This window comes from Diceros bicornis, chromosome 8 (genome assembly GCF_020826845.1).
Source record: "Diceros bicornis minor isolate mBicDic1 chromosome 8, mDicBic1.mat.cur, whole genome shotgun sequence".
Classification (NCBI taxonomy): domain Eukaryota; kingdom Metazoa; phylum Chordata; class Mammalia; order Perissodactyla; family Rhinocerotidae; genus Diceros; species Diceros bicornis.
The window spans coordinates 743,304-766,136 of NC_080747.1; the positions used below are offsets into that span (position 1 = coordinate 743,304).

The window sequence follows — 22,833 nt, forward strand, 5'->3', positions numbered from 1 at the left end:
CAGATGGACATTTAGGCTGCTTCCACGTTTTAGCTGTTGTGAATAGTGCTGCAGTGAACATGGGTGTGAAAATGTCTCTTTGAGATCCTGTTTTCAACTCTTTTGGGTATATGCCCAGAACTGGGATTGCTGGGTCATATTAATTGTTAGAGGAACGTCCATACTGTTTTCCACGGCGGCTGCACCATTTTACACTCCCACCAACGGTGCCCAGAGTTCCAGTTTCCACATCCTTGCCAGCACGTGTTTCTGTTTTTAGGTAGTGGCCGTCCTCCTGCGAGTGAGGTGGTGTCTCGTGGTAGATTTGATGTGTGTTTCCCTGATGGTAGTGATGCTGAGCGTCCTTGTGTGCTTGATGACATAGGAAATGTAGAAATGTCTGTTCGAGTGCTTTGCCCCTTTTTTAATCAGATTGTTTGTTTTTGTTGTTGTTGAGTTGTGGGAGTTCTGCACATTCACCCTTCTCAGTTGTGTGGTTTGCAGATCTCCTGCAGCTCCCGGGAGCCTCTCCACCCCGTGGGCAGTTCCTTTGCTGCACAGGAGATTGTGGGTTTGATGTAGCCCCATTTGTCTATGTTTGCCTTTGTGCCTGTGCTTTTAGGATTATATTTTTAATATTTGTCTCTCTTTTTTTAATTCTTCCAAAGGCTGTTAAGTTTATAGTCGTGTTAATCCGTGTTTATTTATTTAGGCTATGTCTTTTTTTTTCTTTTAGGCTAACTACATATTTTGTTAGCCTGACCACATCTTTTATTGGTTTCTTTCTTCGTTGCCGTTCCTTGCATCTCGCGCTATCTCCCTTCTTGGTGCTGTTATTTGTGTTTCACTGAGGACTCTCGCTAAGTAATTTCCTCCCAGAGAGGGTTTGTGGGGCTGAGCTTGCAGCCCCTGCAGAGCTGAAGTGTCGTCATTCTGCCCTCGTTTTTGAGGGCAGTTTGGCTTGGTGTAGGATCTTCAGCATTTCTGAAATTCCATTTTTTCATGTGGCAAAAACCCTGTGGGAGGGAGCCTGGGAAGGAGCTGTTGGTGACTGAGCATCAGGGGACAGTTTGGGGGAGGCAGGAGAGGCAAGGGCCCCGGGCTGGGTGCCCCGTGGGCAGAAGGCTGAGGAGCTTCCCAGGCTGGCTGCCCGGTGTCCTCTGGATGGAACTGGCACAGAAGGCTGCCACGTGGCTCAGACACCAGAGCACACGGGGCAGAAATTCTAGGAGCTCCTGCAGCAAGGAGGGCTGCTACTTGCACCCCTGACCCGGAACTGCATCTCGAGCTCTTGGCACAGGCCAGACTGGCAGGAGCAGGGGGTGGGGGGGACCAACTAGTGGGCGACGTGTGACAGACAGGTGGGCACGTGACAGACGGGTGGGGGTCGTGGGACCAACTGGAGGGGGGCGTGTGATAGACTTGTTGGGGATGTGTGACCGACTGGTGGGGGGCGCGGGCTAGACTGGTGGGGGGTGTGTGACAGACTGGTGGGGGGCGCAGGCCCAACTGGTGGCGGTTGGGGGACTGACTGGTGGGGGGCCCAGGACAGACTGGTGAGGGGCGGGGGACAGATTGGGGTGCAGGCAGCATAAGGCAGGGGCCTGGAAGCGCAGCCCTGAGAGCGAGCACAGGGAGGAGTCCTCGTCCTCCCTGGGAGGAGGGGCAGCAGGAAGCCCTGGTCGGGGCCGTTTGAAGGTCAGAGTCGCTGGAGATGCAGGGGCTGGCACTCAGGTGACGGTGAGCGTTTGCAGCTGTACGGGCGTTGATGCTGCTGCGACTTCCCAGGGTGGGCCAGTGGAGCACGTGGGCTGGAGGCCACGTGGGCTGCAGGCCGTGTGGTGGAAGAGTGCGGTGGGCCCTCAGGCTGGCCGGCCACGCTGTGAGGCGGTTTTGTTAACTGCAGCCCAGACGTGTACCAGATCCAGAGTTGGTTTCTTTCGTCAAAAGATAAAATAATGAAATGTGACTATAACCTTACAATATAAATTGTTGGGACTGGGTACTGCTGACGGACTGAAGAGGAGTGTTATAGCATCTCATGCTTCCTTTTTGGGTAGAAGTTAGAAGTGGGTGTCCCAAGCCTGTGGAGCTTGCTTTGGAATGTCCCCTTCATTCCCCTTGGCTCTGTGGGGCGAGCTCTCCAGGTCGGTGTTACAGAACGGAAGGCAGGGTGGCCGAGACATGTCCCTCGTGCGCGTCACTGTGCTGTAGTCCAGCAAGATTGGGTAAGTTGTCCCCGAGGAGCAGGCTCTTGCGTCATGGGGGAGCCTGCCGGTGCTGAGGAGCCTGGGGGAGGACAGCGTGCGTAACGGCGCTCAAAAGGGGACTCTGGCCCGGCTGTTCGGCCACCCAGACCAGGAGCATTGTGATCACTGGTGCGGGAACTGACAGTGTGTGCAGGCCTGTGACCTTGTCTCTGTTCCTATGTTATGGTTGTTTTGATTACATTTATTGAAATATAATTTTAATGTCTGAGTCTGATGATAAAACTTTGGAGCTTTTGTTTATTGTGCATTGTGGGATTGTTTCAGTTCATTATTTAGTAATTCTGCTTTATTGTGTTTCCTGAAAGCGTCAGTCCTGGTCACACTGGACACACATGACTGTCCTCGCACAGTCTGCAGGGCCCCTGGGGCAGGTGGTGGCTCCTGAGGCCTTGGCTCCACTGTGTTGGGAGAGGAGGGTGCTGGTGGAGCCAGGCCTTCCCGGCCTTCTGCACTCCTGCGTGGTCTTCAGTCCTGGCCCTGGGGGTCTCCGTGGTGCGCTGTGGGCACCTCCCTCTGTGTGTGGGAGCCCCATGCTGGGAGGCCTGCCCGTCTGTCAGGGCAGAGCTGGCTTACCAGCTCCCGGTCTTGGAGCGGAGCTCAGAGCTCTCACTCTTTCAAAGCAGTAAAATTAATGCCTACACTTCGATTTAAAAAATAGCCTTAGATTCTGAAAGGGAGTATGCAGTTGTCGGTAAGCATGCCACCAACCGCGATTCCAGCTCCTTCCTCTAAGAGCTACTCGTGTCTCGTCCAGGAGTCTAGTGGACACACGCACTCAGGTCTCTATGCCGTGTTGTGTTGTTTTATTCTGAGGTGCGTTTGGGAAACTAAGGCTTGGACGTGGAGGACAGGGATTCGTATCTGCCGCCGGCTGTCTGCTAGTGGCTTCACCTTACCCACGCGCCACGGAGCTGACTGTGAGGCGGAAGGCTCTTTTGGGGTGTAAAGTCAGGACCGGCCGGTTAGGCCACAGACCTCAGTACAACTGAGGATGCCTGCAGACACCTTTCCCTGGTGGTGGTTTGGAAACATGTGGGTGTTGCGGACGCTCTGTGTCTCTACCTGTTGAGGATGGCCCTGTCACTGTGTCTTGCTCAAACTAGACCCTGGCATGGTCGTAGGAAAGACTAAGTCATACTTCATAACCTCCAGAAATTCCATCTCATGGCAGGGCACACTCAGATGGAGTCGAGTGTGGGGGCCCTACGCCAGGGAAGGTGCCAGGTGCCGTGGCAGAGCATGGTTGGGGAGCCTGCCGAGCGTTGTGCTGGGCATGGGGCCTGGTTCTGTCTGCACTTTCCCTCCTTTGGTCATTGACTTGATGTCTGTTCAGAAGCCCCCTGGGCCGGGCACCGTGGTGAGTGCTGTCTGGGAAACGGGTGTCTTCAGGCTGACTTCCTCACCCAGTGGAGACGAAAAGAAAGAAAGAACCCCCTCATTTTTTACAAGAAATCCTGAATCCTCAGGAGGAAGCATCCGTGAGGGCAGGCCGAGTGGGGTGATGGAGGGCCCTGCAGACCACTCTGGCCAGCAGCACGGATCCGGGCAGGCCGGCTCGTGGGGATGGGAGCTGATACCCCGCGCTCACCGCCTGCAGCTACCGCTGTCACGGCGTGCTGCGAGAGCCTGCACCGCACTCCCTCAGCAAGGGCGGTTCCAGCTGGTTCTGCACGCGACACTGGCGCCGCCTCCCATGTCCCGCTGTGTCTGGTTTCCTAGTTGTGTTGTGGTTTGAGAGCTCCCTCTGACCCGTGGCAGGTTCAAGTGTTTACTGGCCTCAGTCCCGGCACGGTGGTGGCCATGTGCTGAGGTCTCCCCGTGTGGCAGACGGGGCTCGTCCAGTGGCGTTCTGCCCCTCAGGCTGGTAAAACCCAAGGTGTGGATGGGAATGTTTGCCACTGCCACCGAGTCCCCACGGGAGGCTGGGTGGGAGTGGCAGCTGGGGGCAGGGACAGTGCTGGCCTTGCGGGTCTTCGGGGAACAGTCCTGCTGCGGTGGCCCCCTCCTTGGTTGGGGCCAGGCCCTTCCTGTCTCTGCCGTCGCCCCAGCATCTCTGCCCCCAGGAAGCCAGGCTCCGAGCCAGGCCCGGTCTTCTCCCTGCGGATCACGGTGCCTGGCACGCAGTTGGTGCCTAGCGAGTGTTGGTGGAGCCCGCAGTGCCTGCTGGGAGGGGGTCCTTCCGCATCGCCGGGCACAGCTGAAGACGAAGCGTTCCCTTGGGTGTGGTTTATAACAGCCTTGCAGGTTTCTGCAGGGGACCGCTGCTGCCAGTGCAGCCAGGCCATTTGAGCAGCCTTGGTGGTGGGGAAGTCCTCGTCTTCGACGGGTTTCCATAGGATTCCCGAGGGTGCAGTGCTGAGTCCGCAGCCTCGTCGTGTTGTGACGAGCCCGGAGCACAGAACAGGGCGGAAGAGGACATCAGCTGCAGCTCTGTCGAGACGGCAGGAGAGTGACCAGGACTCTCCATTATTCTTCATGGGTTTCACTTTTCACATGTGTGTAGGGAATAGGTTACCTTTATACCCAGGCAAAGATAAGTGTTCTCTTGCTGAGCTTGGTCCGATGTGCACTTGTAATTTCACGTGAGTGTTGGTGCCCTCACTGTTCAACCCTGGTCCAGCTGAGGTGCCACTTTCTGTATGTCCTTGACCTGGTACCCATCTGTCTTGTCAGTGTCCTGCCTCTGCTGCACGACACGGCTCCTCCCAGGTTCATCGTGGGTTTTCTAACCTGGTCGGTTTAAGCCCCGGTACTACTCTCCTTTGTGGTCATTTCCTTAACTATTTGTTATCCTAGATGAACTTGGGATAATTTTGTCCACATACATTTAAAGATTTTTTTGGAAGGCATGGAGGCGGCACTGTGTCTGTAGATTTGGGGACAGTATGCATATTTGCATTAGTCCCCTCATCCAGGAAAGTGAGTGACTCTTCATTCTTTTGTGGGCCTCAGTCAAATTTTAGAGTAGACACATTGTTAGAGAACTAGAAGCCTAAGACTTTTGCCTCAAAAAGTGCCATGAAGGAGCCGGCACGTCCCCCATGTGGTGCTCGCACATGATGGTGTGAATCTGAGCCATCTCCTTTCTTTCTAGGTGCCCTATGAAACACTGAATAAACGCTTTCGAGCTGCTCAGAAGAACATTGACCGGGAGACCAGCCACGTCACCATGGTGGTGGCTGAGCTGGAGAAGACCTTGAGCAGCTGCCCTGCCGTGGACTCCGTCGTCAGCCTTCTGGATGGCGTGGTGGAGAAGCTTAGTGTCCTCAAAAGGAAGGTCAGTGCTGCTTCCAGGTCGTGCTCCCGTCAGGCTGCAGTGTGGGCCCCACAGACCCAGCCTCCCCGTGTACCCAGTCTGTCCTGAAGAGGGGACGTCTTCTGTGGGAACAGGGTCGCGACTGGGGCCAGGAAGTCCTGAGTAGAGAGGTGGGCTGTCGCGGCAGGAGCATGGGAGAGGTGTCCCCCTCTGCGCTGTCTGCACTCTCGAGCCTCTGGCGGGCTGGCTTCCAGCCCCATGTTCCTCTTCCTGTAGGGCTGGTTGTCCTGGCTCCAGAGTGTCCCAGGCCCAGACAGGGAGCCCAGGACGGGGAGCAGATTGATTATTGTTAGAATTTCACCTCAAAACAGCAGGTAGGCTTTCTTGTTTCTGGGAGTGGCAGACAGGGTGTTTGGACTAATATGCCACTGAGAGCAACCCAAAAAGTGTGATAAGATATTTTAAAACATCTTATTGACTGTATCAAAGAGCTCATGAGACAGAAGGGAATCACCAGAATCGGAGGGCAGGGGGTCAGAGAGGCGAGGAGCCACTGGTGCCTGGGAATGCCAGCCGTGCCACACCAATGGGAGCTCCTCCGAGGGCCTTGCTAGCCAGTGACCCTGGGGCAGCAGAGGGGAAGCCTGATGGCAGGACCCTACAGCACTACATATCGGGGAGGGGTCCCCAGCAGCAGACTTCCCAGACAGAGCACTGCAGGCTGGGTTCAGAACACCTGGGTGAGCCAGAACCTCACCTTCTACCTGGTGTGGGTGTTCCAGCAGGTAGATGCTGTTCAGAGTAGATGCAGTTCTCTCGTGTGGGGGACGTGTCAGTCTGAGTATCACATTATTCAAGTACAGTCCCCAGCACACTCAGAGATAACCAGGTGCACAAGACACAGCAGACACAACAGAAAGAGATCTGCGCAGACTTCAGATATACAAACGGTCAGATGCTGCACTTTACTGAGTAAGGAATACACAACAGCTTGAAAATATCTGCAGGGAAAAGAAAGTACAAAAAGTGATTCAGAGTTTAAAAAGAACCAAATAAAACTTCAAGAAATGAAAAATATGATAACTGAAGTGAAAAACTCAAATATTTGCTTATAACAAACATTTTAACACTTAATCAGACAGAGCTAAAGAGAGAATTAGTGAACTGGAAGGTACGTCTGAGGAAATTATCTAGAATGCAGCACAGAGAGGTAAAAAGATGAAAATACATAAGAGGATAGGAGACATCAGCGAACAGACTGCTGTGTTCAGCCAGAGTCGGAAAGGAGAGGTGGGTGGGAGTGGAGATGGTGTGAGGAGAACGACCAAGAGGTTTTCAGAGCTGATGGAGGTCACCAGTTCAGAGTCCCAACAGGATAAATAAAAATAAACCTACGTAGGATTTTCACTTAGTGGAACTTAAGAAAACACAGACAGAAAAATCTTAAAAGCAGCTAGAGGAAAAAGACCACTTCTAAAGGAGCAGCAAATACCCGACAGCTGACTTCTTGACAGCAGTTGGAGGCCAGAAAATAGTGGAATGTGCTGAAAGAAAACAGGGTCACTGAGAATTCTGGACCTGCACTGTCCAGTGTGTAGCCAATAGCCAGCCACATGTGGCCATTAATATTTAAATGAAATAAAATTAAGAATTCAGTTCCTCAGTTGCACTAGCCACTTCAGGTGATTGAGTGTGGCTGCTGTATTGGGCAGTGCAGGAATAGAACATTTCTGTCTAGCTGTATTCATTTTGAACAAAATTGACTTTAAGGAAACAAGTACTATAAGAGATAGAAAGTCAATTTATAATGATAACTGGTTTAATTGGCCAAGAAGCTATAACAAATTTGAGATTATACGTATCTGGCAACATAGCTGCAGGATATATACCTGAATGTACATAACGTCCCTGGAAAGAAGGCTGAATATCCAGAGTGGGCTGTGACATGCCTCGCAGTGTAACAGCTGAGCGGAGACATGCCTCATGGGCAGGGGGACACTCCTCCCTTTACGTCCCCTGTGCAGTCCAGGGACCTCCCCAGCCTTCCTCTGACTTTTCCTTGCCCCCTGTTTGTGGACGCTCGGGATGGGGCAGCCTGGTCACCGCCCCATCCTGACCGCTCCTCTGTGCTACGTGTCTCAGGCGGTGGAGTCCATCCAGGCCGAGGACGAGAGCGCCAAGCTGTGCAAGCGCAGGATCGAGCACCTCAAGGAGCACAGCAGCGACCAGCCCGCAGCGGCCAGCATGTGGAAGAGGAAGCGCATGGACCGCATGATGGTGGAGCACCTGCTGCGCTGTGGCTACTACAACACGGCCGTGAAGCTGGCGCGGCAGAGCGGCATCGAGGTGGGCCGGCATCCACGCCGCTCGCTTCCTGCGGCCTGCCGGGGAGAGGGAAGGGCGCGGGCCACCCTCGGACGTGCTTGTTGCCGCGCGGCGTGTGTGCTTGTGCCGTGGGGGCAGAGTTCCCTGGTCAATAGAGGCCCCACACCAGGTGTGCTCCTGGCGCTGTTTTTATTGGCGTGAGGCCGCTTTTCTAGGGTGGGTCTGTTTTCAGTGGTACCCATGGTGCAGGCGTAGAAATAAACAGTGCTGCTGCCTTCAGTGCTCTTCTCCTGGGCAGTGTGGAGCCTGCAGAGCAGGCTGCTTGGCAGTGGCGCAGGCGTCCGGCAGGGGCGGGGCTCTGTGGCCTCACTCAGTGACCTCGCCCCCTGACCAGGCCTTCACAGCTGTGGCTGCGCCTTTCTCTAGCCTTTGGGCTGGTTTAGCTGGGGGCTGCCTCTCTGCTGTCGGGCTGTGGTCCCCCTGGTCCCCTGAGGGCAGCACCCACCATGGTGGGGGGCCCACCGCGGTCGGAGCTGCCCAGATGCCCGCCCCCACCCCTGCTCTGCCCCGTCCAGATTTAAGGTGATGTCCATGTCCCACGTTAACTAAAATGACCATGTTTTGAAATCTCTGGTGGCAGAATCTCTATAGAGAGCAGTGTCTTCATTGTCTTCATATCCTGGGTGGGATCCTGCCTCAGCTCTGTCCTTGAGCTGTGGCCTCTGCCATGCCCTTGGGACTTGCTAAATCCACCCCTCTGTCCTGGGGGTGCTCCTCCCTATCTCCTCAGCCAATCTAAACACTGCTGGCCTTTCTGGGCCCATCTTCCCCCACCATGATCCCATCCCATTTTGTGGCTTAAATCCCACCCACGTGTGTGTGGCTCCCACCTAGGGCCAAATGGGCCTCAGCCCTGGAAGCTCCAAAGCCCAGCATAAGACCCCCTGTCCCCCAGTCCTGGGACGTGGCCTCGGGTCCCCCTCGGTGCTATGCTCTCGACCCCACGCAGGTGTCCAAAGGTCCTGGCTGTGCGCCCTGGCCCCACCAATCCACCATCTCCGTGTCACCATCCTGGCCTCAGCCCCAGGCCATGGCAGGAGCCCCCTGCCCAGGCAGGCTCCTTGTCATCCCCTGGACTCGGCCATCTGCCATCCTGCCTCTGCCGTGTCCTGCTCGCAACACTTCTCGCCCACCCCCAGGCCCCTGTGCTCCCTGGGCCCCTGTGGGCTCTGCTCCTTTCCTTCGACGTGGTCGTCACACTGACGCAGCAGAGGGGGCACGTGCGCACCCCAGCCCTGGGCAGCTCCCAGGTGCCCAGGCTCCTGCAGTGGACAGCGGGGCCACCAGTCTCAGTTCTGGTGCCCAGCAGCCCCTCCCACCCGTCCCACCCACCCTCTTTCTTCCCCGTCCGACCAGCCAGCTTCTGCCTGACTGACAGGCTCTCCTTGCCTCATGTTCGCCTGGCATGTCCCATCCATCTGCGGTGGTGTTTAGAGAGACCTGCGAGGGCATGGCTGAGCGCACCTTGCAGTGGCTGGGGAATCACAAGCTACCCGCACCTCCTGGCTCCAAGGAATGTGTGCTCTGTAGGGGGAGAGAGGCATGGAGTCCAGTGGGATTGTGTGAGGGTGACGTGTTTACAGAGGTGCACAGGGCAGAGAGGGACAGGAGGAGGGCGAATTTCAGAAGGTTGGTTGGGGCAGACCTTGTCGAGGAGACACGAGGCTAGGCTTGAAGGGGGATGAGGGGAGGGTCCTAGGACAGGCCCCGGAGCTGCCATGTGTTGGGATGGGGTCAGAGCACGTGCAGAGCTGGGAGACTGGGGGTTCACTCAACTGAAATGGGCCCAGGAAGGGTGCAGTGGAGGAGTTGCTTTAAAACGCTCACCCTGGTTGCTTTGTGAAGAACAGAATGCGGGGGATGCTGGGGCCCCTAAGAAGTTGCTGCTCTGCTCCAGGCCCTGCTCAGATGGTAGTCAGATCCTGGACATCCTGTACAGGGGGCGCCGCAGGATCTCCATGTGAAACCCCCAGCTTCATACCATGCGCACCTTGAAGTCACTTCTAGGAGGATGTCCTCCTGCCCTCAGGGTGGGGCGGGGCCTCCCGCAGGATAGGAAGAGGCTGGTTTATTGGGGTTCATTAAGAAATCTGTTCATCAAAAGACACCATGAAGAGAGAGCACCAGGCCAGCCCAGACGGGGGGCCTCGAGCCGCAGGCAGCGCCGACGGTCACAGAGGAGAGGAATGCCTGCAGTCATGTCTGTCTGTGTCCATCCGGTTAGAAACCGCAATGCTGGCACCTCACGTGTGTGGACACCTGGCTTTCTTGGATGATGTTTAGTTTTGGTTTATGTTGTACACGCTGGCACCCCTCCAGCCAGCTGGTTTAACGTCACTCCTGTGACTTCCACGGCCAAGGGCATGTGGACGTCAGGGAAACCGTCAGCAGGAGAGAGAAAGATCCAGACACTGCAGCTGTGTGGACGGAGGACACACGGTGGACCGTGATGTGTGGGCGGAAGGCCACCTCTTGGGATTTAGAGCAGAGCTGAGAAACAAGGATGGAGAACAGGAGAGGAAGAGCCTTGGAACCTCGTGTGGGAGGAGCCAGCGTGTGCCTGACAGGATGGGTTCAGGAAAAGAGTCAGAAGGTGGTGGAGAAAAGGTCACAGAAGTGATCTAAGAGCACAACCTCCTCTGAGGCGAGGTGCCGCCTCACCCTGTTCAGTGAATAGGAACCCGACGCTGGGCCTTCACACATGGCTATGGGGCTGTGGGCTGTGGCCCGCAAGAGGGGCAGGGGGAGGAGGCAGTGTGGCCGGGGGCAAAGGGGCTTGTCCAGGCCACACACCTGGTCCTCCTGGCCTGAGTCCTGCTCTGTGCCCTCCCCTCATCCCCAGGCCTGGCAGTCAGGACATGGGCTCCGGGAGCCCTGGTGGGGTGTCAGGCCGTGTGAGGTGGGGTGGCGTCGGGGCACCACCCACTCTCAGCCTCTGGCAGCCCAGCTGTCATCCTTACTGAGGGCACAGTAGAGCTGCCCTTGCATGGCCACCCTGAACTGCCCGCTGCAGAGCTTCCTCAGAACCTGGAGCGCTCACAGGTGGTCTCCAGCGCCCGGCCCTCCGCTGGTGCACACCCTTTGCCCTTTTGGTCTTCTGCTCTTCTGCCCTCACCGGCAAGCACTTGTTTGCACAGCCAGCCAGCCAGGGGGACCTGTGCTGGTCCGCGGGTGCAGTGCATGCTGAGCCTGTGCATTGCCATGAACTCCGATTATTGTTTTTTGTTGTTAATTTTGCTGTAAATGTCTGGTTTTAACTGCAGAGTCATGAGCTATAATGTAGTTGTTTCTGTGTGTTAACTTACTGCCTACCTGAGATACAACAGTGTCTGAGTTGCTGTGGTTGCGTCTCTTGAAAAGCTTGTATCCCGTGCTGCACTCACTGGGGGCCTCTGAGGCCTCCTCCAGCCACAGCTCCTGCGCGGAGGTCGGCCTGCCCTGGCTGCTTGGACGTGGAGGTTCTGTGGTGAACTCCTAACTTGCTTTGCCATGGCTGACCTTGGGCTGAGACAGTGGACAAGGAAGCCGACTTGCCCTCTAGCAGTGCCGAGCCGCAGTGTGAGGCCTGCACCGGGACGCTGGAGACATGTCTGAGTCACGGCTCGCCTGCTGGTGTGGGACTCCAGCACGTAGAGCGTCCGTGGTCACTTGAGAGTGCAAGGGATCCCTTGGGTTGGCTGTTCCACCCGTTCACTGAGAAACTGATGTCGGCTAACGTTTTTGGCTGGTGTGGCGTGGGCGCATTCAGCACCCCGCCCTGCACCCTGTGCAGCTGGGGAAGTCATCCTTCCTGGCGGCCTTGCAGGCCCCGGGCACCACACGGAGCTCCCTTAACTGCAGCAGATGTGTGGTTGAGTTGGTGGAGGTTCCTTACTGTGGGCTCCTCCAGAGCTCGGGGATGCACGCCCTGGGCCGGTCTTCCCGAAGAGCGAAGGCATTGGAGAGAAGGGGAGGGGAGAGAAAACTGGGCCAGAGCCTGCCCCTTCTCAAAAACCTCGAGTTCAGGTAAATCTTAACAAGAGAAAACACACGGAAAGTGAGAGTGTGGGCTGCCGGGGTCTCCAGGTTTTCCTGGTGTAGGGCTGAAGGGGGGGTGGGCTCTGCCCTCGGGGCCCCAAGGTTCTGGGTGGGGCTCGGGAGACGGTATCTAAATGCGGCACAGGCCTTGCCGATGGCCAGACCCCGCAGGGTGTGCTCCTGCGAGATCAGAACACCCCCAGCCCTTCTGCCAGGCTGCACAGTGGGGCGCAGGGTTAGCGTCGGGGCGAGGTTGCTGGCAGCGAGCCCGCCGGGAGCGAGCCCGAGGGCGTCCGCGGCCCTTGAGGCGGGGGTCCAGGGGTCCAATGCCTGAGTCCAGTGCCAGTGGTCTGAGCACGCACCGCTTTCTTCCCCTAAGGACTTAGTGAACATCGAGATGTTCCTGACGGCCAAAGAAGTGGAGGAGTCCCTGGAGAGGCGCGAGACCGCCACCTGCCTGGCCTGGTGCCACGATAACAAGTCCCGGCTGCGCAAGATGAAGGTGTGCGGGGCTCCGGGGGCGCAGGGCGCGCCTGGGGGGCGGGGGCGGGGCGCTCATGCGGAACTGGGGTGGTCGGAGGCTGTGCCAGCTCCCCGGAACCAGCACGCCTCCACCTGCTGGTTCCGAGTTCTTTGGTTCTGGTTCGTGGGCTGGGCTTGTGGGGTTTGGTGTGGGTCTTGGTTTTTCAGTGGTGATGTTTGGTTTTTAGATAAAATCCCTGAAGAGCGCGCCCGTTTGCCTTACTGCTTGGACCACTGTTCCAAGCGTGCGAGTCAAGGGCGAGGTGGTGGCCGGGCGCGCAGCATGTTCAGCGCTGCTGGGTTGGAGCCTGGGGCCGTGTGCCTGCTGTTCAGTCAGGACGCGGGGAGCCCCTGGGGAAGCTGGTGCCCCCGGGCAAGGGTGTCGAGTTCCGGGCTCAGATATTCTTCTCAAATACAGCTTTTCTTGAGACCCACAAGCAGCTTAAAAAATAGACACATAAACATAAATTACAGAATTTGAACATGCTTACTAAAAGGTAGTGTCACCGCGGGGCTTACAGAAATGGTTAACTGGTATTAACCTTCCCCTGCCTCCGTTAGAAAAACTGTTTGTTTTCTTTTTTCTAAACCGAGTGCGTTTAACCCCTCCCCGGTTGAGCTTGTTGTGTGCACACAGTCACCAGCCAAGGGTGACACTCTCTGCCACTCAGGGCCGCCAAAGTGAGCACGACGCGAAGACAGGACGGAAAAGTAGAGTGGCCAGTGGCTCCCCTAAAGAGAGTGAGGATCTTGGTATGGAAACCATAAAAGGAAAGCCCGAAGTGGTATGTAACTCTCGCCCGCTCGCCTGCTCCAACCCCACAGCTGCGCACACGGTGGGAGCTAGGTCAGAAGGAAGCTAGGCCTCCCGTCTTCATGGGCATTTCTGCAAGCCCTCTCGCCTCCCAGACAACGCTGCTGCTTGGCGAGGGCGTGCCCACGGGGGCTGGGTCTCAGGTGGGGCCTCGCAGCCATGGGGGCAGGGCGGGGGGCGGGGAGCCAGATCCAGGACAGCAGATCCTGTCACCTCTCCATTTGCCTTGAAAGAACACAAGTACCCAGACAACAATGCATTTGGAAGACGCCCTGGTGAGGTGGACAGACCACACAGTTCGTGTATGTGCATGAGCTCACACATGCGGGCGCACACGCAGGCCGGGGAGGGGAGAGGAGAGAGGAGCATGGAGGGGCCACAGACGCAAGCGGGACCCCTCAGATCAGTCCTGAGACTCCAGACGAGAAAGGAAACTTTGAGGCCAAGTTCCCGTAGTTGGAGAACACTTCTGGGATAACGGTGTGCCAGTTATCCTAGCATCTGTGGGCTGACTCAGGCCTCCAGTCACTGCCCGACACTGGCGCAGCGGGGTCCACGCTGCCTGTCTGGAAAGTCAGATGGAACCACACACGTGGCCGCCCCATGCCTGTCACAGATAGCACAGGATGTAGCCAGCGTGCAGTACTCGGTGTGACCATCTAGAATCGTGGTGTTATACGTTTGAGTCTGAATCCTGGAGTTTCAGTACATGTGTAGTTTACCTATTAGTGGACCGTTTGACCGTTAACCACATAGAGCCAAGGGCTGTTGTAAATAACGACGTGTTTGAACGCGTCAGTTGTATAAAGTGAGAGTTTACCCGTAACACTGCTTGTCTGGCACGTCCGCCCAGCGGCTCCCTCCTGCTTTTAGACACAGCCCCCAGTGCCCCTGAGTGCAGAAGTGGAGATCATCCATTGCCCTGGGGAGGCAGGCAAGGCCTCTTCCTGCCGGTCTCCCTTCGGCCCCTGCTGGTCTGGCCTTTGAAGGGAGCTCGTCACTGGGGCCAGGACTTCGTTCCTCTTCATGATTTGTGCCACACCTGCCGCTCAGCACACGGCACATGCTCCCCCAGTTGGGGTCGGGCCAGACTGCTGCCTGGGCGCAGAGGGTGGGGAGGAGGGGGAGGGCAGGGACACCCGCCTTGCCGGGAGCACCCGTGGTGTGGACGTGCTGGGCGCCAGGTGAGTGGCTCTCTGCACCTTTGCCCTGGCCAGCCCCCGGCTCTGGGCAGCACAGTCCATCATCAGTCACGTCAGCCGGTGCTCCACCCTTGTGTCTGTGGAGTGGGCTGGGGCCGCATGGAGGGCACCCCTGATGGGTCCGGCTGAGGTGCTTCCTGAGAATGCAGCAAGCACCCCTGGAGGCTCGGGGTGGGGGCAGGGTTGACTGACTACTGGCCGTGTGGAATTTCCGTTGGTGCCATCTTGTGGTCTGGGTACCCTGGAAGTCAAAGTGACAAATGAGTGAAGAACCCTAAGAGTTGCTTCTTCTATGAATTCCACACATACTGTTTCTGGTGGGAAATACTGAGTGTTTTCTGAAACCACGTTGAAGATATAGTTTAAATTATTTCTTTTGTAAAATAATCCAGCTTTTCATCTTCAGTTACAAAAGTGAATTTTGCCTGCTTGCTCCCTACCCTCAGCCACAAGAGTTTTAGCCCAAATTGGATTGATGCCACTAAGATTTCAGTGTTCGTGTTTAGGCTTCAGTACCAGTGACCCGGCCGCTAGTGCACGGTTAGCACCCCTCAGAACCCCGGGCGGAGCCGTTGGACGGACGCCTGCCAGACACTCAGCCGCCTTGGCCCACCTCCTTCCGGACGCCTGCCAGACACTCAGCCGCCTTGGCCCACCTCCTTCCAGCAGCTCCCGCCCCAGGCCCCTCGCACCCTCCGAAAACCCTGGGGCCCCGCCTTTCACAGGAGCCAGCGTCTGACCATCTCTCGCCACCTCTGCCCACCTGCCTGGTCCTGGCGACTGCAGGGCCTCGAACTGGCTCTTTCCTCTGGCTAGAACCTTCTCCCCAGGCGTCCGTAGGGCCCCTACCCGCCACGAGTCCTTCCGGTGCGCCCTGCTTAGAGACCCAGGTTCTCACCCGCTCTGCGCTTGTTGCTCCTCTTCTGCCCGTGCAAGGTGCCACCATCCCGCACCTCCTCCACCAGGCGTCAGGGCCTCGGCATGGGTGGCCCGCCTCTCCCAGAGCAGCACCTGTCTGGGACAGACCCTGGGGACAGACCCAGCAGCTCGCGATTCTGAGTCCGAGGCCCCTGCCGAGGCTGTGCTGAAGGAGGGGAGTGGGGTTGGGAGAAGGAAGCGTGGCATGCTCGGGCTCGTGTGACTTTCCTGGTGATAACACATTCTGGGGAGCCGCTTCGTCCTCAATGAGTTGGGAACCTGCCATCACGTGGACACTCGGGAAGTCGTGGCCCCAGCGCCTCGAAGTGACTGCTAGCTGCTTCTCACCCTCAGTGACTCCTGTCAGGCGCCCAGGGCCCAGCCCCACGGGGGCTGCTCGGGGCCATTGCCCCTTGGTTTGCAGTGCTGCTCGCGCCACATTGCCCCAAGGCTGTGCAGGCACAGGCTGGGCCGCGGACACCAGAGCCAACAGTGTGGGCCAGGGCTGACATTGCAGTTTTGGCGTCAGACCTGCCTCCCGGTGGCTCTGAGCGTCTGTGGCGGTGTGTGCGTAGCGTCGAGCTGGTCTGGCGGGGTGTGCGGGGGCGTGCCTCTGCGGGGGCGTCTTCTGAGCTTCGTCGTGCCTTTGTCCCCAGAGCTGCCTGGAGTTCAGCCTAAGGATTCAGGAGTTCATCGAACTCATCCGGCAGAACAAGAGACTGGACGCGGTGAGGTAGGACGTGCAGATGGGCACATGGTCCCTGGACCGGAGGGTGGGGCTCCCTCCCTGACGTCCCAGGGCGGGCGTGGGGCAGGGGCATCTGGGTGCAGTTGGTGTTGCCGGGGTTTGGTGCCCGTAGCCAGGGCCACATGGAAGGGCTTGGGCGGGTGCCCTTTGCGGCTTGGTTGCCGCACCTGGGTGTTTCCTCTGTGGGATTCTGCGCTTGGTGCGTGGGCCTGGCCCCATCTCCCTGAGGGGCTTCTCCATGACGCTGCTCTCCAGCGTCTGGGTGGGGTCGCGCCCAGTGCATTGAGCTCCCGGCAGCCCCTGGCCCAGGTGGCACGGGGTGGGGCTCCCTTGGTCCTGAGGCTGTGGTGTAGACTGAGCTCAGAGTCTTAAAGATGACAGTGCAAACTTAGATGAACCAAAGTCTTGTTTTCTAGACACGCAAGAAAGCACTTCAGTCAGGCCGAAGGGAGCCAGCTGGACGAAGTCCGCCAGGTCATGGGCATGCTGGCCTTCCCGCCAGACACGCACATCTCCCCCTACAAGGTAACCTGCGCCTGTGCCCTCAGGCTCCAGAGGGCTGGGCTGTGGCCGCTCCCACGCTCGAGCAGGACCAGCACTCCAGGTGGCTCTCTCCCGTGTTTCGTTCCTGTTTTGCTGGATCAGAGAGCGTCACACGTGTTCAGCCTAGAAAGCCCAGGGCTTGGGCTCTGGTGCCTTGCCTGCCTCCGTCGCCCTCTCCTTGCCCTTCTCTGTCTGGAACACCTTGGTCAGAAGCTGGACAGATGTGGTCTGGCTGGTGCTTTTCCAGCCTCGATTGTTTCTGTCGTGGTCTTTCTCTTCCCTGTGCCAGGGTCACTGGGCACGTCTTCCGTGCTTGGTCCCTCCCCTGTGGAGGCCCCTGCTGCCCTTGACCTTGTGGTCTTGGTGTGGTCTGGGCAGGGGTGTGGGCCTGCAGCATCGCTAACCAGCCGCCGTGGCTTTGGGGGGGTCATCTGGCCTGTTGAAACCTAGGGGCAGCCCTGATGATCTCTGAATCGCCTCTCGGGTCCTTCTTCCCGTCTTGAAGCATATTGCACGTTGACAGCCAAGTAGCTCTGTGGTCCTGTCTTGTCAGATCTCAGTCTGACAGCCTTCCTCGTTCCTTCCGTCTCCCTCCCCTTCAAGTCAGACCTGCCGTGTTCCTGCAGGGTGGCTGGTTAAGTTCTTGGTCACACCCCCACTGTCTCTTTATGGAAGGATCGCTTGGCCCGCCCTGAGAGTTCTCTCCTCCGCAGGCTTTCTCAGTGTTGGCAGAGTGGACAGGCTGAGACTTTTCCAGATCCTCAAGCTCTTCTTCCTTTTGACTGACAATCCCATCTTTAAGTCATTTCTCTCTTCTCATATTTTACTGTAAACACTCAAGAGAAGCCAAGCTTCCCTTTCAACACTCTGCTCAGAAACAGCTTCAGCCGGGTATGCGATTTCATCCGTCACTGCTTCTACCTTCCGCAGACAGCGGGACAGGAACACAGTTCAGCTGAGCACTTGGCCTCTGTATAACAATGATCGCCGTTCCTTCGGTTCCCAGTAACATGTTCTTCATTCCGTCTCAGACTTCCCAGAATGGCCTTTTCCGTCTGCATTTCCACCCACCTTCTGCTTGTGGCCCCTGAGGAATTCTCTCAGAAGACAGGGCTCTCTCTCCAGCTCTCCTCCTGTGCTCCCACCAGCATCACCCATGAGGGTCCGTTCCCGGCTGTGTAGGCTCCTTCTAGACGCACCTCCAGACTCCCGGCCTCTGCCTGTTACCTGAATCCACAGCCGCATCCACATTTTTCCATATGTATATTGCTTATTTATTTGGTTTGTTTTCTGTCTTGGCCCCTGTCTTAGTCTGTTCCGGCTGCTGTAACAAAATCCCGCAGACTAGGTGGCTTATAAAAAACAGAAATTGGGGCCAGCCCCATGGCTTAGCAGTTAAGTGCGCACGCTCCGCTACTGGCGGCCCAGGTTCAGATCCCGGGCACGCACCGAGGCACCGCTTCTCTGGCCATGCTGAGGCCGCAACCCACATACAGCAACTAGAAGGATGTGCAACTATGACATACAACTATCTACTGGGGCTTTGGGGAAAAAAAAAGGAGGAGGATTGGCAATAGACGTTAGCTCAGGGCTGGTCTTCCTCAGCAAAAAGAGAAGAGTTGGCATGGATGTTAGCTCAGGGCTGATCTTCCTCACACACACACAGAAAAAGCAGATATTTATTTCTCATGGTTCCGGAGGCTGGAAGTCTGAGATCAGGGTGCTGGCACGGTCAGGTGAGGGCCTCTTCCGGGTGCAGACTTCTCCCCGTGTCCTCGCATGGGGGAAGGGTCTAGGGGCTCTGTGGGGTCCCTTCTATAAGAGCACTAATCCTATCCGTGGGGGTTCCACCCTCATGACCTAAGCATCTCCGAAGGTCCCCCCTCACATCGGAAGGCGGCTGGAAGCTTCTCCACCCTGCTTGAATTCACAAGTTCTACGGGGTTTAGGAATATCTTATAATTAAAATCATCAGGTCACAGAGATCTTCAGGGGGGGAGTCGACTCAGATTCTAACTCATAACATCTTACATGTCTCTTCCCTGCTCTGGAGAAGATTGGTTAGAAATGCAGGAAAGGCTGACCGGCCCTTGGAGATGAGGCGTCCAGCTCAGGACGGGTGTGGAGTCCGTGTCTCCTTCCTCCCTGAGGGGGCCTTGCAGGGCAGCAGGGAGCCAGGAGTGCTGCCATCCGCCACCTCCAGGGCAGGAGGGCCGAGCCTCGGGGAAGGCTCCGTGCCAGCACAAAGGAGAAGCCATGGCAGCCAGCGCGCACGTCACCTCCCCGGAGCAGAGCCCTCCATCTGCGTGGGCGTCTCCAGCAGAGTCCAGGCCGGCCGGGTGACAGGCGCAGCCCACGGACACTTAACAGTGAATGATGGTCAGAAGAATTCAGCAACGCGAAAACTGAGATGCACACGGGAGAACCTGGGCTTGGAGGAAACAGGCAGTTCAGGGTACAGAAAACCTAAGGGAGAGTCGAGGCAGTGGGGTGTCCTGAAGCCAGAGCGACCAGAGCAGAGAACGAGAGCAGTCGCGAGAGGCGGCTGAGTTGCCATGTCAGGGCAGCAGCACGCTCGTCCTTCGGGGTGGGATGTTGGCCGCGTGTCTAGATGTCACACGAGAAGCAGGGCAAGGCGGCCGCCCGGAGCCAAAGAGTTGGGTCTCGGGAGCTGGTGCCGGGGCTGTCACCTTCAGTGCGGGCTTCGGGACCACGGCTTAACCTCCACGGACTTCGTTTTGATAAAAATAACATTGAAAACACACTTTCTGGAACGTTGAAGTGCAGCGTGATGTGTCCCAAAACTGGGACTTGGAGGAGCCTCGTGGCGGCTGACGGCGCCTCCTCGCAGGCGGGCTCCTGGTTGGCGTGAGGACGTGACCTCTGAGTCTGAGCCGGGTCATGGTAGGGACAGACGTCAGCCAGGGTTAATTCTGTGTCCTGTGGCCCTTCCACCTGCAGTGGAGGTGCGTGTCCCGTTTACCAAGTCATTTTCTGGAATGAGGCTTTTCCTTTAACTCCAGAGCGTGCTCTGTGCCCAGCTGTCCTTCCAGCTCACTGGGTCCTCTTCTTTTCATGAGGCCTCCAGAGCAGCGTGTCCCCGGGAACGTTAGTGTTCCAGGAAGTTAGGTCTCGGGGTCCCGTCAGCGCCTGGAGGTCGGGGCCCAGCGAGGGCTCTCGGGGGGTTTGTCTGTTGCCTGTGTCATCCACGGGGAAAGAGCTGCAGGTTGGTTTGTGCTGTCAGTGATGACAGCGTGCTTCTGTAAGCTGTCCCCAGAGGGTCCCCAGTGTGCCCTGCCCTGTCTCTTACAGGACCTGCTGGACCCGGCCCGGTGGCGGATGCTGATCCAGCAGTTCCGGTACGACAACTACCGGCTGCACCAGCTGGGAAACAACTCCGTGTTCACCCTCACCCTGCAGGCCGGCCTCTCGGCGATAAAGACACCGTATCCTTCCGGCTGTGGGGGCCCCTTGTGCTCGGCCCCACTCGGTCTGGCTTCACGTCCGTGATCCTGCTCCTTGCCAACCTTTGTCTTCTGTCGGGAGAACCAACTGCAGACTGGGCTCATGACTTGTGTTGTGGCTCCGCGGTGTGGAGACGGTCGGAGGCAGAGAGTCTTGTCTTCGCTTGGTTGCAGAAACCTCACTGAGCCCGCTCCATCTCCGTCTCGTTCCAGACGTGCCAGGAGCACTGCCTGGTGATCAGACAGCAGATGTTTGCATGTTTCCTGGCAGCTGGGACTTCAACCATTCAGAGTACTTTCCCATGAGATTCCCAAGAATCCTCTAGAACTTTAGTTGGTCTGAGCCCTTGTTGGCCTGGCCAAGTGTCTTCTCTTCTCGAACTCATGAAACGGTGGTCACATCTCATGGAGCAGCAGTCCTGTCCCCAGAGAGCTGAGACCTTCCTACCCCAGCATGTGGGTCCCTCTGTCCCGATGGCAGATCCCTCTTGAGTACAGAATGTGGTCCCCTCCCGGATTGCCCCTAGGTTTCTCCCCATCAGGACCCCTTAGTCATCATCTGTCAGCACCGTCATCTGACGCTGGGCACATTGGACAGGCCCCATGTGTGACAGGACTTGGGTCCTGTTGAGGAGGACAGGGGCCCAGAGGGCTAATGACTGTCCCGGGGCCACTGCTGGTGCCCAGCAGAGCCTGGCGGGGAGCCAGGGTAGCCTATGTCTAGCGCTTTCGAGAGAAGCACTTGCTCTGTAGCTCTCAGCCTTCTCTGGGTCTGAGCCCGTCCCGGTGCACGGGGTGGGGAGGGCACGTGGGGCTGCCGAGCTTACCTGTTCCCTCTTTCCAAATGCAGGAGGGACCCTGGGCTCTTGTTCCCACTCAGGCCTCAGTGAGGCTGTTTCCTGCCAAATGTAGTGTTTTCTTTGCCTGAAAGAAAACTCCACACTGGCTTTCTGCCTGGTGCCCGAGCGGCTGGGAGGGAGCAGCCCCAATGCACCCTGTCGCCCGCCACCCCGCGACCCTTCCTTAACCTGAAGCACAGTCAGTGCTACAAGGAGGACGGCAGCTCCAAGAGCCCCGACTGCCCCGTGTGCAGCCGCTCGCTGAACAAGCTGGCGCAGCCCCTGCCCATGGCCCACTGCGCCAACTCCCGCCTGGTCTGCAAGATCTCGGGCGATGTGATGAACGAGAACAACCCGCCCATGATGCTGCCAAACGGCTACGTCTACGGCTACAATGTGAGGGCCGGAGGGGGCGGGGGCCGGGGGAGGGCGGGCTGTCCCCCTCTCCGTTTGCAGCAGGAGCAGACGGGCTCCAGCCCTGAGCTGTCATTTGAAGGAGGGATTGGGGGGGCAGGGTGGGTGAGAAGCTTGGGGCTTCTTGATGGGAGTACCTTCCAGAAGTAACTTTGCAGAATAATGATTTATTCCCTGATAGTTCGTTGTGTGGATTTTTAATAGAAATCTTAACGCGTGTTGCATTGGCTTGTCTTAATGCACTCGGTCTTATTTTTCAGTCTCTGCTCTCCATCCGTCAAGATGATAAAGTTGTTTGCCCAAGAACCAAAGAAGTCTTCCACTTCTCGCAAGCTGAGAAAGTGTACATCATGTAGGCCCAAGTCGCCAAGCGCGTGCCGTGGGGTCAGGCGACGGTGGGGAGCCCCTCACCCTCACGCCCCCCCTGCTGCGGCGTTTCTGTTTCTTGCGACCAAAGATGAGTGAGCGACGACAGATACTCTTAGGAGAGAAGGAATGAGATGCAACAGGTTTGTACTTGAAACAGCGTTTTGATTGGTAGGATTTTGTAACGTGAGTCAACTGTTTGATGTTTCTGAAAAGTACTTTCACCTTCAAAGAAACTTCCTTAAAGACTGACTTCACACCGAGGGAAACTTCAGAACATGTCAGACGTCGGAATGGATTATTTCCCCGTGTTCTCAGTCTCCTCCCTTTTGCTAATGATGAACCCTGGGGAATGGGCTGGTCCTTCTTGTGGCCTGGGAGAGGGGCGGCCACGCCGATGGACCTGCCGCGACTTGGGACGCAGTGCCACGAGGGACCTCGTGACTTCTTGTAGACCTGCTGCCAAAATGCCAGGCCGCGGCAGGGGCAGGGACTGCTCCTGCCCGTGGCATCAGGACGCACGTGGGTCAGTGTCACATCGTCGGTGCCGCCTCATCTCCTGCCTGAGAATGTATTCGCGTGGAAGTCCACGGGACTGCGTTTCTGCAGAGGCCTTGCCAGATGGTTCCGTGACTGGATCTAAACACTGTTCATTACAGAAACTAATAGTTCAGTTGAAATAACCACCGATGATTTTTCAAATCAAACAACTGTTGTAGTTCACACTTGACCGTATCATACGTAGGGGTTTGCATTTAGTGCTTCTTTTTGCATGTTGATGTTGATTAGCTAATAAACTGTAAATGTAAAACATGTTAATAAAAGGGTTTTCTATTTCTTATTTCTGTGTGAGGCGGAAGCTGCTGTGCATTTCTGACACTCGGGTCATGTCTGCGCCCCCACGCCAGCCCCTTTGGTGAGCGGTGGGCGGGACGGGGGCCTGGCTTGGCCATGGGCAGCCCCCGGTGCAGCCCCTCCAGCCCCCATGTGACGACGACACAGCTGCGCCCCCAAGAGCTCCATCTCGGAGTCCTGCTCCAGGCCCCTGTCCGCCTCACAGCCGCCCCCCAAACAGCGCCTGTGACGGGGGCCCCTC

At 57.2% G+C, this 22,833-nt stretch overlaps 1 protein-coding gene across 3 annotated transcripts in view; it reads left to right on the forward strand.

The window, feature by feature from the left end:
* The window catches only part of MAEA (macrophage erythroblast attacher, E3 ubiquitin ligase), a 41,168-nt gene extending 18,590 nt beyond the window's left edge, over positions 1-22,578 (forward strand). Inside the window, exons 2-10 of one of the 3 annotated variants that reach the window (XM_058546520.1) lie at positions 5,344-5,526; positions 7,648-7,851; positions 12,287-12,409; positions 13,101-13,214; positions 16,020-16,096; positions 16,528-16,636; positions 19,967-20,100; positions 21,158-21,353; positions 21,632-22,578. In XM_058546520.1, the coding sequence (XP_058402503.1) occupies positions 5,344-5,526; positions 7,648-7,851; positions 12,287-12,409; positions 13,101-13,214; positions 16,020-16,096; positions 16,528-16,636; positions 19,967-20,100; positions 21,158-21,353; positions 21,632-21,727 (1,236 nt within the window). In that variant the 3' untranslated portion in view covers positions 21,728-22,578. The remainder of the gene's footprint in view (positions 1-5,343; positions 5,527-7,647; positions 7,852-12,286; positions 12,410-13,100; positions 13,215-16,019; positions 16,097-16,527; positions 16,637-19,966; positions 20,101-21,157; positions 21,354-21,631) is intronic. The other 2 variants (XM_058546521.1, XM_058546522.1) reach the window with 2 other exon arrangements.
* Positions 22,579-22,833: the final 255 nt, after the last annotated feature.